Below are 14,749 nucleotides of genomic sequence, written 5' to 3' on the forward strand. Positions count from 1 at the left end.
GGGATTGGAATCTTTTGGGCTATGGTGTTCATACTGTCTCAAGTAAAACCTAAATGCTACAAGGTAAAAGCACAAGAGAAAAGGATTAGAATATAAAACACAAACATATGTTATTTTGCAGTTTCCACTAAAGTCTTGTTAGTAAACAACCTGTGAAACAGAAAATGTAACACCAGCCCTGGTTGATGATTAATTTTTTTCTTTAAAAAGTGGTGAGAATTTTGGTTTTTAGATTGGAAACAATGAATGAAATTTGAGATTTTAGCACATGATTGTAACTAACAACAGATTCATTTTCCAGTTGCTCAAAATATTTTTCTCCTTTTTATTCTCTTGCAGAAGATTCTAGTGTTCCAGAAACTCCAGATAATGAAAGAAAAGCAAGTATATCATATTTCAAAAATCAAAGAGGAATACAGTATATTGATTTGTCTTCTGATAGTGAAGATGTTGTTTCCCCAAATTGCTCCAATACAGTTCAAGAGAAAACATTCAACAAAGATACAGTGATTATAGTGTAAGCCGATTAATAGATTTATTATATTTGCATGTGTGTGAGATTTTCCAAGGAAAAAACCTACCTAATTTGAGATATTTTGGTGACTTCCCGTTTTTTTGGTTTTTTTTTGTTTTTTTTGGCCCCACCTGCCTTTCTTGGCCACATCTTGGTTATCTTCTGTAACTTATAGTCATGGAGAGGTACAATGTGTGTGTTTTCTGGATAACAGTGATTTTTTTTTTTTTTTTTTTTGGTAACTGATTTTGAGAGCAGATACTTAATTTCCTTATTATGGAACTTTAAAAGAATTATTTGACTAGTACCTTTGATCATGTATAACTGCTTTATGATTTATTCTTCAGTCCATGAGTCAAGTCATTTTAACATGTTTATTGGAAACACTCTGAGCTAGGCACTGTTTTATGATTAGAAATATAACAGTGAACAAACCATCTGCAGCTTCCTTTCTGCCCTCACACAGCTTATATTCTAGTCAGATAGAAAAGTAATAAATAAAAGATGTAGTGCGTCAAAAGATAAGTGTTATGGGCAAAGGTAAGAGGAATAGGGAGTTAGGGTTAGGGAATGGTTTCTTTTTTTCTTGTTTTTTCTAGAGATGGGGTCTTGCTATGTTGTCCAGGCTGCTCTCAGACTCCTGGCCTCAAGCAGTCCTGCCATCTCAGCCTCCCAAAGTGCTGGGATTACAGGTGTTAGACACTACACCTGGCTCGAGGGTCAGGGAATGGTTTCTAAAGAGCATGGTCAGAAAAGCCTCAATTGAGAAGACAGCGCTTAATTGAGAAGACAGTGCTGGAACAAAGACATAAAGGGGGTGAGAAAGTGAACCATGTAGATGTGGGGGAAAGAGTATTCCAGGCATTGGGAATATCATGTTCAGTGACTGTATTATGCCTGGTGTTTTTGAGGAAAGTGGGAGGGACATGATGTGGAGTGAAGGATCTGAAGCCATAGTGTAAAGGATGAGATGAAGGAGGGGCTTCATCACATTAGTTCCATAGGCTGTTTGGTTTTTGTTCTGACTGAGATGGGAATTCCTGGGAGAATATTGAACAGAGAGGTAAAATTGTCTCAGTTAGATGTTTAAAAGGTCTTAATGACTGTAAGGGAGCAGTAGTAAAAGCATAGATATTGTTGTAATAACCCATCAAAAAATGAGAGAGACTTAGATGAGGCTAGTGCCTGTGGGAGGGATAATAAGTGGTTAAATTCTGGAATATACTTTGAAGATGGAGCAAGAGAGGATTTATTGCTGGATTTTATGTGGGTTGGGAGATAAAGGAGTCAAGGATCACCCTAAGATTTTTAGCCTGAGCAAACTGGAAGGATGGAGTTACTAGGTACTGAGATAAAGGTGACTGTTTCTGCTGTGGGTGGGCAAACACCTTTTGAAGGAAAGTCAGCAATTCATTCTTGAACATGCTATGATTGAGAACACTCCTAGACATCTAAATGGAGATGTCAAGTAGGTATAATTAGATTTGGGACATTTGGGGGAGAGATTACATGTCTGAATTTACTAGTTGACAGAGTTTTGGTTTGCTATTTAAAGCCATATGATCAGATGAAATCAGTGTAAGGGACACTAGTACAGTATAGCTGAAGAAAAGAAGTCCTCTTGGTTGAAATACTGAGGCTAGGGGAACTCTGGATTTTTAGGATCAGGGAGATGAGAAGAAACCTGTAGAAGTTTCTAAGGAGGAGCAGCTATTGAGGTAAAAGGCTACATGGTCTTCTAGAAGTTAAGTGAAGATAAAGTGTTGTAAGAAAGAGCAAGAGATTGGACTGTCTACTTCTGATAAGATGATGACTTCATCTTAAAATGAACTTTTCACATGAAGCTGTGATAAACATGCCTCATTCTGAAATTTACTCCAAGATAAAATGTAGTGAAGATCCTGCATGGTTAATCCTGAGGAAAATTGGCGTATTTTGGAAAAATTGTAGAAAAGTGGCAAAAAAAAATGCATTATCAACTCTCACAATCTTTTCAGAATTACCCTTGTTAGCATTTTCCCACAATTGCCTTATCACTGTCTTCGTAAACAGCAATTACAATTATTACTGAACACTTTGCCTGCAGTATTTTCTCATTTATCTCCTAAGAACAAGGTCATTCATTCATTTGCATAATAACAGTAATATTTCAAATGCAGAAATACCAATTAACACTAGTATAATATATTATCTAATATACTTTTCATATTTCAATTTTGCCAGTTATACCAGTGGTGTCCTTTAGAGCGTTGCTACTCAAAATACTGATTTATAAATAAGGAATATGTCTTAGAATGCAAATCAGGGTACTGATTCCTTCACCAAGAATATCTTGCAGTGAAAAAAAAAAAAAAAAAACTGAACTAAGCAGTGTGCTCAGTAACGTAGTTGTTTACGTTCTGTTGCTAGTTCCTTATGTTGTCATGGACAGACTGCAGTTGGAGAACTAGTAGTCAGTCCCTGGACCATATTAAAAATTACCATAATAAAAATTACTTTATGGTAATTTTTTTTTACAGTGGATTTAATTTGTCATATCTCTTTAAACTCATTTAATCTGAAATTATTTCTCAGTCTTTTTTTGTTTATCAGGATACTGACCTTTGAAGATAATAGGCCAGGTTTTTTTAGAATTTTTCTAAATTTGGGTTTAACTAATGTTTCTTCATGGTTAAATTTAGGTTAAGTGGAAAGAATACTACATACTACTACCTAAATGATCTTGTGTCCTCCTCAGTGTGTCATATCACCCTGAGGTATGTGTCAAGAGGCACATGATATCCATTTGTCCCATTATTGTTGAACTTTGATGACTCAATTAATGTGGCCCCTGCTAGGTTTAGTCTGTCAAGTTACCATTTTTCCCTTTGTAATAAATAAGTTATCTGTGGAGCGATACTTTGAGACTGGGTAATAGTCCTATTCACTAGCCAGCTTTCACTCAGTAGTTTTAGTATCTATTGATTTTTGTCTGATTAATTTATGATAATGATGGTGGCAAAATGTGCTATACTAACCAGTGTTTTAGAACTTACACTTGTATTTGGTAGTCTGTAAAGAAATGTTCCTTTTTATCCCCATTTGTGCATTTATTTATGTGGTACAATAAATACCAAAATGAAATTATAGATGTGTACTTATTCAGTGATTTATAATTTATTACTATTATTATTCATTTTGGTGCACAAATTTCTCAGTTTTGGCAGCTGAGGGCCTCTTCAAACAGGCTGTTGTGTTTGTTTGAGGGATTCCTGTCATTTTCCTTTCTGGAACAAGGTATCCCAGACTTGTACTTCTCCTACCTCAAGCCTGAAATTAAAATTAGCAATTTCTCCAAGTAGTTCTGGTTCTTTTTAGTAGGAAATGATACTTGGAAATCTAGAAACTTCTTTTGTGTTCTTTCTTTGCTGCTGGTGAGGTAGGAATTAATGTCATTGCCCTTTCAGCAGAAGGACCTAGGAAATACTGGGGTAGGGGGTTGCAGTTAGGGAGACAGAGAAGGAAAAATGTGAAAATGTGTGGTTTTTTTTTTTTTTAATCATTTGTTAATAATGATACTGATAATTCTAATCTATCACTACAGGGCTTTTCTTTGCCTCTCATTCTGTGTTTTCTTCTGACAGTGAGAACCTGACTTCTACCAGTATCAGTATATTTACTAATCTGCTCAGTCATCAAGTATGCATAAAATAGTTTTAGAATAGCTACACCCATACTACTTGACCATTGAGGGTATACAGTCAATGCACTTGGATTACTAATTAATTAATTTAAATGTTTTGTTATTCATTTGAAATACCATTAATTATTTTGTATTCCTTTTAGGGTTTTTCCCTTGTTCTTTTCTTTTAAATTTTACTTTCAAATATTTAAAACATGAACAAGATTCCAAAAATCAAAACTCTACAAAGGATATACTCAGAAAAGTATCACTCCCTCACTCTCTTTCTGTCCCTTCTCCATTCAAACCTTAGAACTAACCAGATTGTTTAGTTTATTGTCATTCTTTCGTGTATTTTTTTCTTGTTTCTTACACAAAAGACAGCATACTACAGGTGTGTATATTCATTTGTTCTTTGTTTTATTTACTTAGCATATATGTATATATCTCCTGGAAATCATATCAGTTGTAGAAATTTTTATTATTTTTTGCAACTCCATAGTACTACGTTGTGTGAACGTTCCTTATTTTATTCATTCATTCCCCATGTAGGGGCATTTTGGTTATCACAGTTTCTTAAGCTTGACATTTATTGACATTTGGGGCCAGATAATTCTTTGTTGTGAGGTGCTGCCCTGTACATTTAGGATGGTTAGTTAAGTATCTCTGACCTCACCCCAGCAGATGCCAGTAGCATTTCCCTAGTCAAGACAATCAGAAATATCTCCAGACATTACCAAATATCCTCTTGCAGCAAAACTACCCCCCACCCCCAACTTTGAGAACCCACTGATGTAGATGCTAGAAACTCTGGCAGTAGATAAAATTTCCTAGGAAGCATTCATAGACAAGAAAGAACTGAAGACAGAATCCTAGGTAGCTTCAGCAGTTGAAGAAGGTGAACAAAGGAAGAAGAGCCTGTTACAAAGATTCAGAAGGACAGGCTGAAAGGTAAAAGGAAAATCAGAAGTAATGTTGCAGAACCCATGCGGTGAGGGTGGGGCCAAATTTTTAAGGATATGTTTGTCAGCAATGTACAGGACAACACAGGAAAACTTAGATAAGCAATGAAAAGTTTTTATTCCATTCAGCAGTTTAAAAGACATTATTGTCCTCAGTGAGAACAGTTTCACTGAGTGGTTGTGCAAAAGAACAAGTGGTTGTTTGAGAACTCCATAAGAAAGGATGTAGAAAATCAGTCTAATAAAATCTGTGAAATAGAGGAGAATTGGGTTTTTTTTTGGTTTTTTTTTTTTTCTTGCTGCTGTGTCCACAGTGCCTGGAAACCCTGGCACATGGAATTAATTGAATTAATTAATGCAGTCTTGAGCACATTGCCGGTTGGGGAGGAAGAGCTTATGAAGAAAGAAAAGATTCAGGAGAAACATAGTAGATAGTTAAAGCAGAGTCTTGTAGATGTAGAAAGGGCTAGAACGCCTTAGCAGTGAGAGGGGACTTTGTCTTTAACAGGAAGGAACTTCTTTATCTGAGACTGGAAAAAAGAGCAAGTGGTCAACTCTGTTGTTATTACAGGTTTTTTTCTTTTGTTTTTAAAGTTTCAAGCACACAAGAAAATGAAATAGTATATAATGAACACCTGTATACCTTCCACCTAGATTTAACAGTTGTTTTCCGTATTTGTTTATTGTGTTATCTATTATTATTTTTAGCTGAAGTGTTTTAAATTATGGACATCCCAGCATTTCTCCCCTTAATACTGGTTATGTATCTGCCATCTATCAATGAACAATTCTCTAATACCATTTAATTTGTACCTTAGGTTCAGATCTCATGTATTTTACAGCTGATTTTTTTTAAAACCAAGATCTAAATTACATTTGGCTATTAGGCTTCAACTGTATTCATCTAGAATGGGCCACTCCCCTTTTCTGCTTCTCTAAATAGAGATCAAGTCTTTTCTCAGAAAAAACAGGTTTTTCTTTTTCTTTCCTTTTTTTTTTTTTTTAGACAGAGTCTTGCTCTGTTGCCCAGGCTGGAGTGCAGTGGTGTGATGTCATATCACTGCAACCTCTGCTTCCTGGGGTCAAGTGATTCTCATATCTCAGCCTCCCTAGTAGCTGGGATTACAGGCACCTGCCACCATGCCGAGCTAATTTTTTTAATTTTTAGTGGAGATGGGGTTTCACCATGTTGGCCAGGCTGGTCTTGAACTCCTGACCTCAGGTAATCCACCCGCGTCGGCCTCCCAGAGTGCTGGGATTACAGGTGTGAGCCACCGCACCCGGCTGGTTTTTCTTTTTCTTCATGACATTATTTATTTTCTGTCACTTGTATTTCCTGTAGTCTGGAAGATAAATCCAAGCCATGGTGATATTCATGGTCAGCATCAATATTTATTACATCATGAGGCACATGAATTTGTTAGATCATTGAGTCTGATCACTGGATAAAGTTGTGACCGCCAGAAGAGTAAATATCTTTGAAAGTGGTTATCCAGGGCAGGAATTATAAAAGGATTTTAACCTGAATGCTTTCATTTTCTCAGTCACCTAAGAGGCAAAGTCAAGTAGGGAGCAGGGAATATAGAGAGGCATAATGAAAATTCAAAGCTGAGTACCTCAGGAATGAGAAGTCTAGGTATAATAATGCAAAGGAAATGCATGTGATTGTCTTCAAATATTTGAAGGACAGGCATAGTGATAAAGGAAGAGGTGTATTTGCCTCGTTACTTTAGAGCGGTTTCTCAGGAAGTCAACCTAGAAGCTTTTGAAATACGTACTCTGGCTAGGCACGGTGGCTCACACCTGTTATCCCAGCACTTTGGAAGGCCAAGGCGGGCGGATCGCTTGAACCTAGGAGTTCGAGACAAGCCTGGCAGAAACTCTGGCAGTAGATAAAATCTCCTGGGAAACATGGCAAAACCCTGTCTGTACAAAAAACACAAAAATAGCCAGGTGTGGTGGCAAGCACCTGTGGTCTCAGCTACTCAGGAGGCTGAGGTAGGAGGATTGCTAGAGCCTGTGAGGCAAAGGTTGCTGTGAGCCAAGATGGCACCACTGCACACCAGTCTGGGTGACAGAGTGGAACCCCGTCTCAAAAAAAGAAAAAACACACATATTCCTGTTCTTTGGAAATTTGCTTTTAGATGTTCTTAGGCATTACATATTGTGCCATAAAGGACACAACAGAAATAACATGAGTACATATAGATAAATTGCATATTCTAGATATGTGTCTAAGAGAGCTATTCAGAAATAGAATTAGCAGCATAGCAAAGTCTGAGTTTGCTAATGTTAAGAATATACCTAAGTATAGTTCCATCTTGCTTTCATTCTCTGATCTCTATAACTTACATTCATTTGTTACTGTTCTAGTTCTGATCTCTAGAGTGCCTACCATGTTTGAAAACCAAAATTTCAAAATGAGATTTTTTTGTTTAGGGAATAAATTAGTAAAATTTGACTCAAAATGTCTTTTATAAAGGATAAACATAAGAAGTTAAATAGAACAGGAATAAAGTTAGTCGTTGGAGAATAAACCCTCATATGAAGTAAATGTTCCCTGTTTGCTGAGGAAATGTCTTGTTTCTGGCAGAGATTCCTATATTCAATGGGACCATTCTGATTTTAGCAGTTAGATCCTGATCACACCTAGGTAGGCCTGAAAATTACTTTATCTTTGTATCCGTTTAATCTTCAAATTTCTTAGGAGTAGCGTAACTTTGTCTGATATGGAGAGTATTGGTGAAAGAAGATGAGTAAAGAGGAAGTGGGCATGCAATAAATGCGTGTGAATCCTAACAAAATAAATGCTAGGAAGTTCCTTTTGTTCTTTTCCATCCCAGCTCAGGGTTGAGATTTTTTTCAGTGTATACTGATGTTGGTAATGGAGATTTTTCACATAACTACACTGAAATGGAAAAAAAAGGTCTCTTTCTGACAAGTATAGATTGCATTTACTATTGAAAGAACTGCAGATGTGTTGTACTATGTATACACATAGACACTATAATGAAATAACCTTAGTAATACATTAAAAATGTTTTTTCCTCCTCTAAAAATATTTTTAGTTCTGAGCCATCTGAAGATGAAGAGTCCCAAGGCCTTCCTACCATGGCACGTAGAAATGATATTTCAGAATTGGAAGACCTTTCGGAATTGGAAGACCTTAAAGATGCTAAACTTCAGACTTTGAAGGAACTTTTTCCACAAAGAAGTGACAATGATTTACTTAAGGTTATATTCTTTTATAGTAATTGGTTATTGTAGCTGTAATGATAATAAAATCTCTCCTGCATTCAGTGCTATAGTTAGTAGTGGATAGTCATTTTTCTAAAGATATCTTAAGTTTGAAGATATTAACTATTAAATCTAAAGGAAGTAAATGCCAGAAATTTATTTATTGAAAGTCTTAACTTTTTAATAGATGAGGTTATTTGTAAATAATGCAGTAATTAAAGCCTTAATAGTGAGCATAGGTTGTGAGTTTTTTTGTGTTTGAGTGTTTCTAGAATGCATAACCTCCCCATTTCCATTAGAAATACTCAGAAATGTCAGGAACCACCTCACACAACTGTGACAAGGGTTTGCAGTGGCATTTAGTGCCCTGAAGCCAGCGATGCTAAACACCCTGCAGTATACTAAGGACAGTCCATAACCAAGGATAGTCCTGCCAGTGGCACTCTTGCTGAGAAATATTGATTTAACTACAGAAACAAAGGAGTATAGTTGAAATGTAAAGTGATGTTTAGGTATCTGTAATTATAAGAGTAAATAAAAATTGACCAATTTAGTTTTAGGTAGAGAATAAATTTCTGAAGATTAATAAACAGTCTATTCCTAGCTTTGCCACTTATTAGTTGAATTATCTTAGGGGAATCATTTAATTGCAAGTCCTTTGTATTTTCACCTTTGTATCTGTCATCGCTGCTACCACTACCAGTTTTCCTCCTCACCATATGAGGCTTAGGAGTTACCATATCTGTATGGACTAGGCAGGTAACTTTGAAGTAGTAGATACTAGTATACTATAGAGTACATTCTCTTTTTAAAAGGGGTAGCTGCTGTCTAGCTTCAGCAGGACATGGCCATATGAGCTGTCAGTGATAGCCCATTTTTACTGGGTACTCAGATTTTTCAAATAAAGCCATAAGGCTGGATTTTTATTGAGGGTTGGTCACCACTTTAACAGCTATATTCCTATGCCTAAAATCACCCATTTAAAATGTACAATTTAGTGGTTTTTACTGTATTTATGAAATAATGCAACTGTCATAATCTTAGTACATTTCAATGACACCCAAAAGAAACCTTATATCCATTAGCAGTCACTCTCCAGTTTCGTCCCTCTCCCAGTCCCAGGCAACCACCAATCTTTTTTTTTTTTTTTGGCCTATTGTGGATATTTCATATAAATGGGATCAGATATGTGATATTTTGTGACTGGCTGCTTTCACCTAATGGAAGAGATTCATCGCTGTTGCAGCATGTACTTTGTTCCTTTTAATGCTAACTAATTTAAAGAAAGATAAAAATAAACATGCTGTTCTAGCCAAATAAAACATGTCTGTGAACCATAGGTGGTCCTGTGCCTGCCAATTTAAGTGTAGATTACATTATTTTTAATCTGTGTTGTTTTTGACATGAATCCACTGGATTTTTTCTGCCCAGATCATTTTGATGCCGTCTTACTATTAGCTAAATGAAACTTTAGTAATATCTTGAGTCTACATTTTCTCTGACAGCAGTGTTACTTGTCTGTTGATGTGATTTTTTTTTTTTTTATGGAAACAAATGTAGACACGAGGGCTAAAGTATTTTAAAGCAGTAATAAGGAAAGAGCTTCCAATAGAATAAACATGGAGTATTAAAATATGCAACATAAAGGGCCAGATCTCAGTTTAAAAATACTTTCACTTGATTGCCAATTTTTAATGTAGTTCAAAGAGTTTTTTTCTTGTAAAAATATCTTTCTAATTCTGTAATTTTATTGGAAAAATAAGATTGATACGCATAATTTCCCTGAATGTTTCATTATTCAGTATCTGAAATTGTGTAATTTAGTGTATCACACACTCCAGAGCACTCTCTTGAAGTAATCTGTATTTCAAGTGATCCCCTTCAGTTCTAGAGATTTAAAGATGATGTTTATAAATTACTCAACAAAAGGTTTTAAACCCATATAAAAGACTTCAAGAGGTTGTGAAATAGTTCTAGGCTCACTAAGAATATGCTTTGATTATTTTGAAAATGGAGAGGGCCAATAGGATATATCTTAGCATCCAAGATTAGGAAAAATTAGTGTGGAAGAGAGCACTTTGATTTGAGGCTACTTGATTTAATACAAAAAGTAGCTTATTTAAAAGTAAGATCTTTTTAAAACAAGTAACTCATTTGAAATATGGGAAGCTATAATAGAAAAATATGGGATTTTAGTTTCTTCTGAAATCTAAAATTACTGAGCAGTATAAAAACAGTATATTAGAATGATGTCATGCAAGTAATACATGCATATGTTCTTGAAAAAATTCAGACAATTCAGAAATAGAGTAAAAATTAAGAGCCCTTATCCCATTTATCTTGAGCAGTATTCGATTTTTTTTAAAAGAGTAGAATTGTCCTTTTTCCCCTAGAAATTAAAAAAAAAGTAAATAGATGTCTGTCAGTCTCCTCTTTCCCCTTTCTCTCTCCATCTGACACACACACATAGACAAACGTGAGCATGCACACACAGGCACAGAGTGGCCTGGACATGTTAAGTAGGAAGTTTTGTGTAAAACTTTGTAATTAAAATAGCAAAAACCTGGAATATACTGTATATATGTGATTGTGTTTTAATTTTTCCTTTATAGTAAGAATGAGTCAACCTGATACATTTTAAAATATGCTTAAAGTTCAGACCTTTTACATAAAACAGATTTTCTGAAAATTTATCATAGGACTTAATGAACTTAAACTATGACACACATACTTTCCTGTCATGTTTATATTTAATATGTTTGTTGTTAAATATTTCAGTAACTGAAATAATTCTTAAAGTGCTGATTTAAAACATTAATCTTTTCTCGTTCTGTTAGTTGATTGAATCAACAAGCACTATGGATGGAGCAATTGCTGCTGCCTTGCTGATGTTTGGTGATGCAGGTATGCCTGACTTAATTTTAAGCCATGTCGATTTATTGTTACATCATAATAATAGTACCTTCTCATTAATATTGCTCCACAGTTTATCAGACACCTTTATGAATTCTTACAGGAATCTATGAGGTATGAATAGTTTCAGTTTTTTCCCCTAAAAAGGGAAGAAGTTTCTCACTGATAATTTTACTGCTTTTCTACCAATCAAATCTTGTAACAGTAAAGTTTTGTAGCGTATATTTTCTCTCTTTTTAAAGTATAATTTCTAGTTGCATTGTGGTTTTATTACAGGTTTACAAATCTTAGTAGGAACATAATGTCAGGGAAAGTCATAGCTGGTAATCAGCATTCCTTCATTTAGTAAATATTTTTTCATGTTTCAGGGGCTTGGGATACAAAAATAAATGCATTTGAATGAGCTTGCAATATAGAAGCGTGTCCAGTTTTTTAATAAATGCTGACTTGATTTTTTTTTAACTTACACATACCAAAAAAAAAAATGTAAAAGTCGCTTGACCCTACTACTAAAAAAGTATTTAAAGTAAATAGTGAAAGCAAACCCACACTTCATTAACCACCCTTAAATTATAACCACCTTTTATGTCATTCTCAACTTTTTTCCTGCTTATATACACTGGCATACAGCACACATACATTAGGTTACAAAATGTAAATATATTGGTTTGCACCTTTAAAAAAATCATTTAATAATTTGTCATGGATAGCTTCACATTCCTCTGTGACTACCCACAGGATTAGTTTATTAACTGCCTATTAATTAGCACTTACATTTTCATTATTTGATTATTATAGCACTAAAGTAAATGTCCTTATACATAAATAGAACAAAAATTTATGTTATTTATATAGGCTAAATTTCAAACTAGGATGCTCAAGCAAAGTGTATGCACATTTTAAGTTTTAATATGTATTTCCATGTCCTTTTGTTAAAGGTTATGCCAATTTATGCTTTTATCAACAGTATGTTTCTGAATACTCATTTTTCTAAGTGGGTTCTTACTACTTTTAATTTTTTCGAGGTTTAAAATGTGTACAAAAATACAAAACAGTGTGTTCCCATGGACCCATCATTCTTCAATAATTATCCACCTCATTTTTCTTCCACTAAGTGGACTGTTATTCGAGTAGATTCTACATAAGATTTTTATTTTATCCATATGAAATATTTTAAACCTTTAATTTCCTCCAGTTTGAGCAAGGAGACAGTATTTTGTGGGTGCTACCAACAGAGTATCAAGATTCTTTTTTGTCTTCTATTTATTAATAGCTGTGTGACCTTGAGCAGTGTTGCCTGACTCTTCTGTCTTTGTTTCCTTAGCAGTAAAGTAGTATAATAGTGCCAAACTCAAAGGTCGTTGTGAAGAACTAATAATGTATACTACTTCTTATGGTGCCTGGTACATAGTGAGTGCATACCAAATGTTAGCAGCTATTTGTTTAAGGGTCATCTGATGATTTTTAAAAAAGTTAGAGGTGAATGTTAGCTGTGTCTTCCTCATTATTGCATCCCTAGCACTTACTTTAAAAGCTTCTGAGCTAGGATTGTGCCACTGCACTCCAGCCTGAGTGACAGAGCAAGACCCTGTCTCAAAAAAAAAAAAAAAAAAAAAAACAAGAAGAAAGAAAGAAAGAAAAAACCTCCTGAAAAATGATAGTCTCAGTGAACATTTGTTGAGCTGTAAAATAGCTTGGGAAGTTTTGCAGCTTCCCAATACATTCTTGCTCTCACATTATCTCGTTAGTCCATAAACATTTCATTAAAAACGGGTTGTGGAATTACTTTATTCCACGGTAGTATCTAATCTTTTTTCTTCTGAGCAATTCATCTTATTCAACTTATTCATTAATTTCGCAAATATTTATTATGCTGCTTTTACTAGGTAGCACAGGCTGTGGCTTAGGTACTGAGGTTACATGAGGAAACAAAGTGGATACAACCTCTGCCGTCATAGAGTTTACAATCATTAAATTTATTTAACTTCAGCTGAGCTTTTTCTTATTCCATTGTACTTAAGATTATTTCATTTAGAAAAATGTTAAATGGCAAATTACAAGGAAATAAAAAATTAGGATTTTCTGGTTTTTTAATTAAACTTCTATGCTGCATCATGGAACGGACAGAACAGTCTTACCAGATATCTTCATTTTTAGTGTAGTGCACTTTGAGGTAGTATATAGAATGACAGGTTTGTCTAACCTTGAAGATAAGGTTAATCTTCAGTATACTATGTCATTAAGACAGGAAACTATACTTGCCATTTTAGGACAGTTTTCAACAAAAGACCTTTTTAAATACCTGCAAGTGATCTTTAACAGATCCAGAAATTGTGACAGTTCACATTGTTTCTTTTAACCACAAATTGCAGTCTTACTGACAGAATCAGCCTGCATATTAAACACTAGGGTTGTTTTTATGCTGTTCATTTTGAAAGTTTTTGTTTTTTGAATATGAAATTACAGAAACAAAAAAATGTATATCCAAAGTTTTTACTCTACTTCAAAAGGTAAGAGTACGAATTGATTGATGTTGTCTGGAGTCTCTCTAGCTGTTGTGTTGTGTTCTTTTTTTTTTTTTTTTTTTTTAATTTTTTATTTCGAGACAGGGCCGCACTCTGTCACCTAGGCTGGAGTGCAGTGATGCAGTCTCAGCTCACTACGACCTCTGCCTCCCAGGCTCAAGTGATCCTCATGCCTCAGCCTTCCAAGTAGCTGGGACTACAGGCATGCACCACCACACCTAGCTAATTTTTGTAGTTTTAGTAGAGATGGGGTTTCACCATATTGCCAAGGCTGATCTCGAACTCCTGAGCCCCAGAGATCTGCCCACCTCAGCCTCCCAAAGTGCTGGGATTACAGGCATGAGCTCTGCACCTGGCTTCTGTTCTGTTCTTTTTAGGAAAGAATTCAGCATGTCTAGGTGATGTGGCAAAATTATCTGGTTTGAAGGTTTTTTTTCAGACTTAAAATATTACATTTAGAATATTGTGGTTAGCGTTTGTACTGACACGAATACTGTGCTTTAAAATGTTAATAACATTCCATTTTTATTTTGTAATAGCCATGTTAATGAAATTTTTAAGCTGACGTGTATGTATTTGAGCTGCATAGTTAGGGCTCTGATATAATTAATGCTGAAATCTTAAATCTTTGTAGTCTTTAGCAGGTGCTTTCATAGTAGCACAGCAATATGTCTGACAAACTTGTTCTCTGAAAGCAAAAGTATTTAAGAAGTAGGTAAATGTATACATAATGTATACAAGCATACATGAGTAGCATATGTAGCTCAAGTTTGTTTTCTTCCAGTCACAATATGCAGATTTCCTGTTACTGCTGTACTCTGTGTTATATTCTCTTGTTTTTACATTAAAAGCATTTGTTGCTTAAGCTCTCCGTATCTCTATCCCCCTCATTTGTGAAATAAAAATGTTACCTACTGTGTAGGTTTGTTTGTGAGAA

The 14,749-nt window shown here is 34.9% G+C and overlaps 1 protein-coding gene across 2 annotated transcripts in view; it reads left to right on the top strand.

The window, feature by feature from the left end:
• The window catches only part of SMARCAD1 (SWI/SNF-related, matrix-associated actin-dependent regulator of chromatin, subfamily a, containing DEAD/H box 1), an 83,600-nt gene that overhangs the window by 18,316 nt on the left and 50,535 nt on the right, over positions 1-14,749 (top strand). For both annotated transcript variants that reach the window (XM_054553303.2, NM_001374139.1), the window contains 3 exon segments: positions 340-517; positions 8,206-8,371; positions 11,212-11,278. In XM_054553303.2, coding sequence (XP_054409278.1) covers positions 340-517; positions 8,206-8,371; positions 11,212-11,278 — 411 coding nt within the window.

This window comes from Pongo abelii, chromosome 3 (genome assembly GCF_028885655.2).
Source record: "Pongo abelii isolate AG06213 chromosome 3, NHGRI_mPonAbe1-v2.0_pri, whole genome shotgun sequence".
Classification (NCBI taxonomy): Eukaryota; Metazoa; Chordata; class Mammalia; order Primates; family Hominidae; genus Pongo; species Pongo abelii.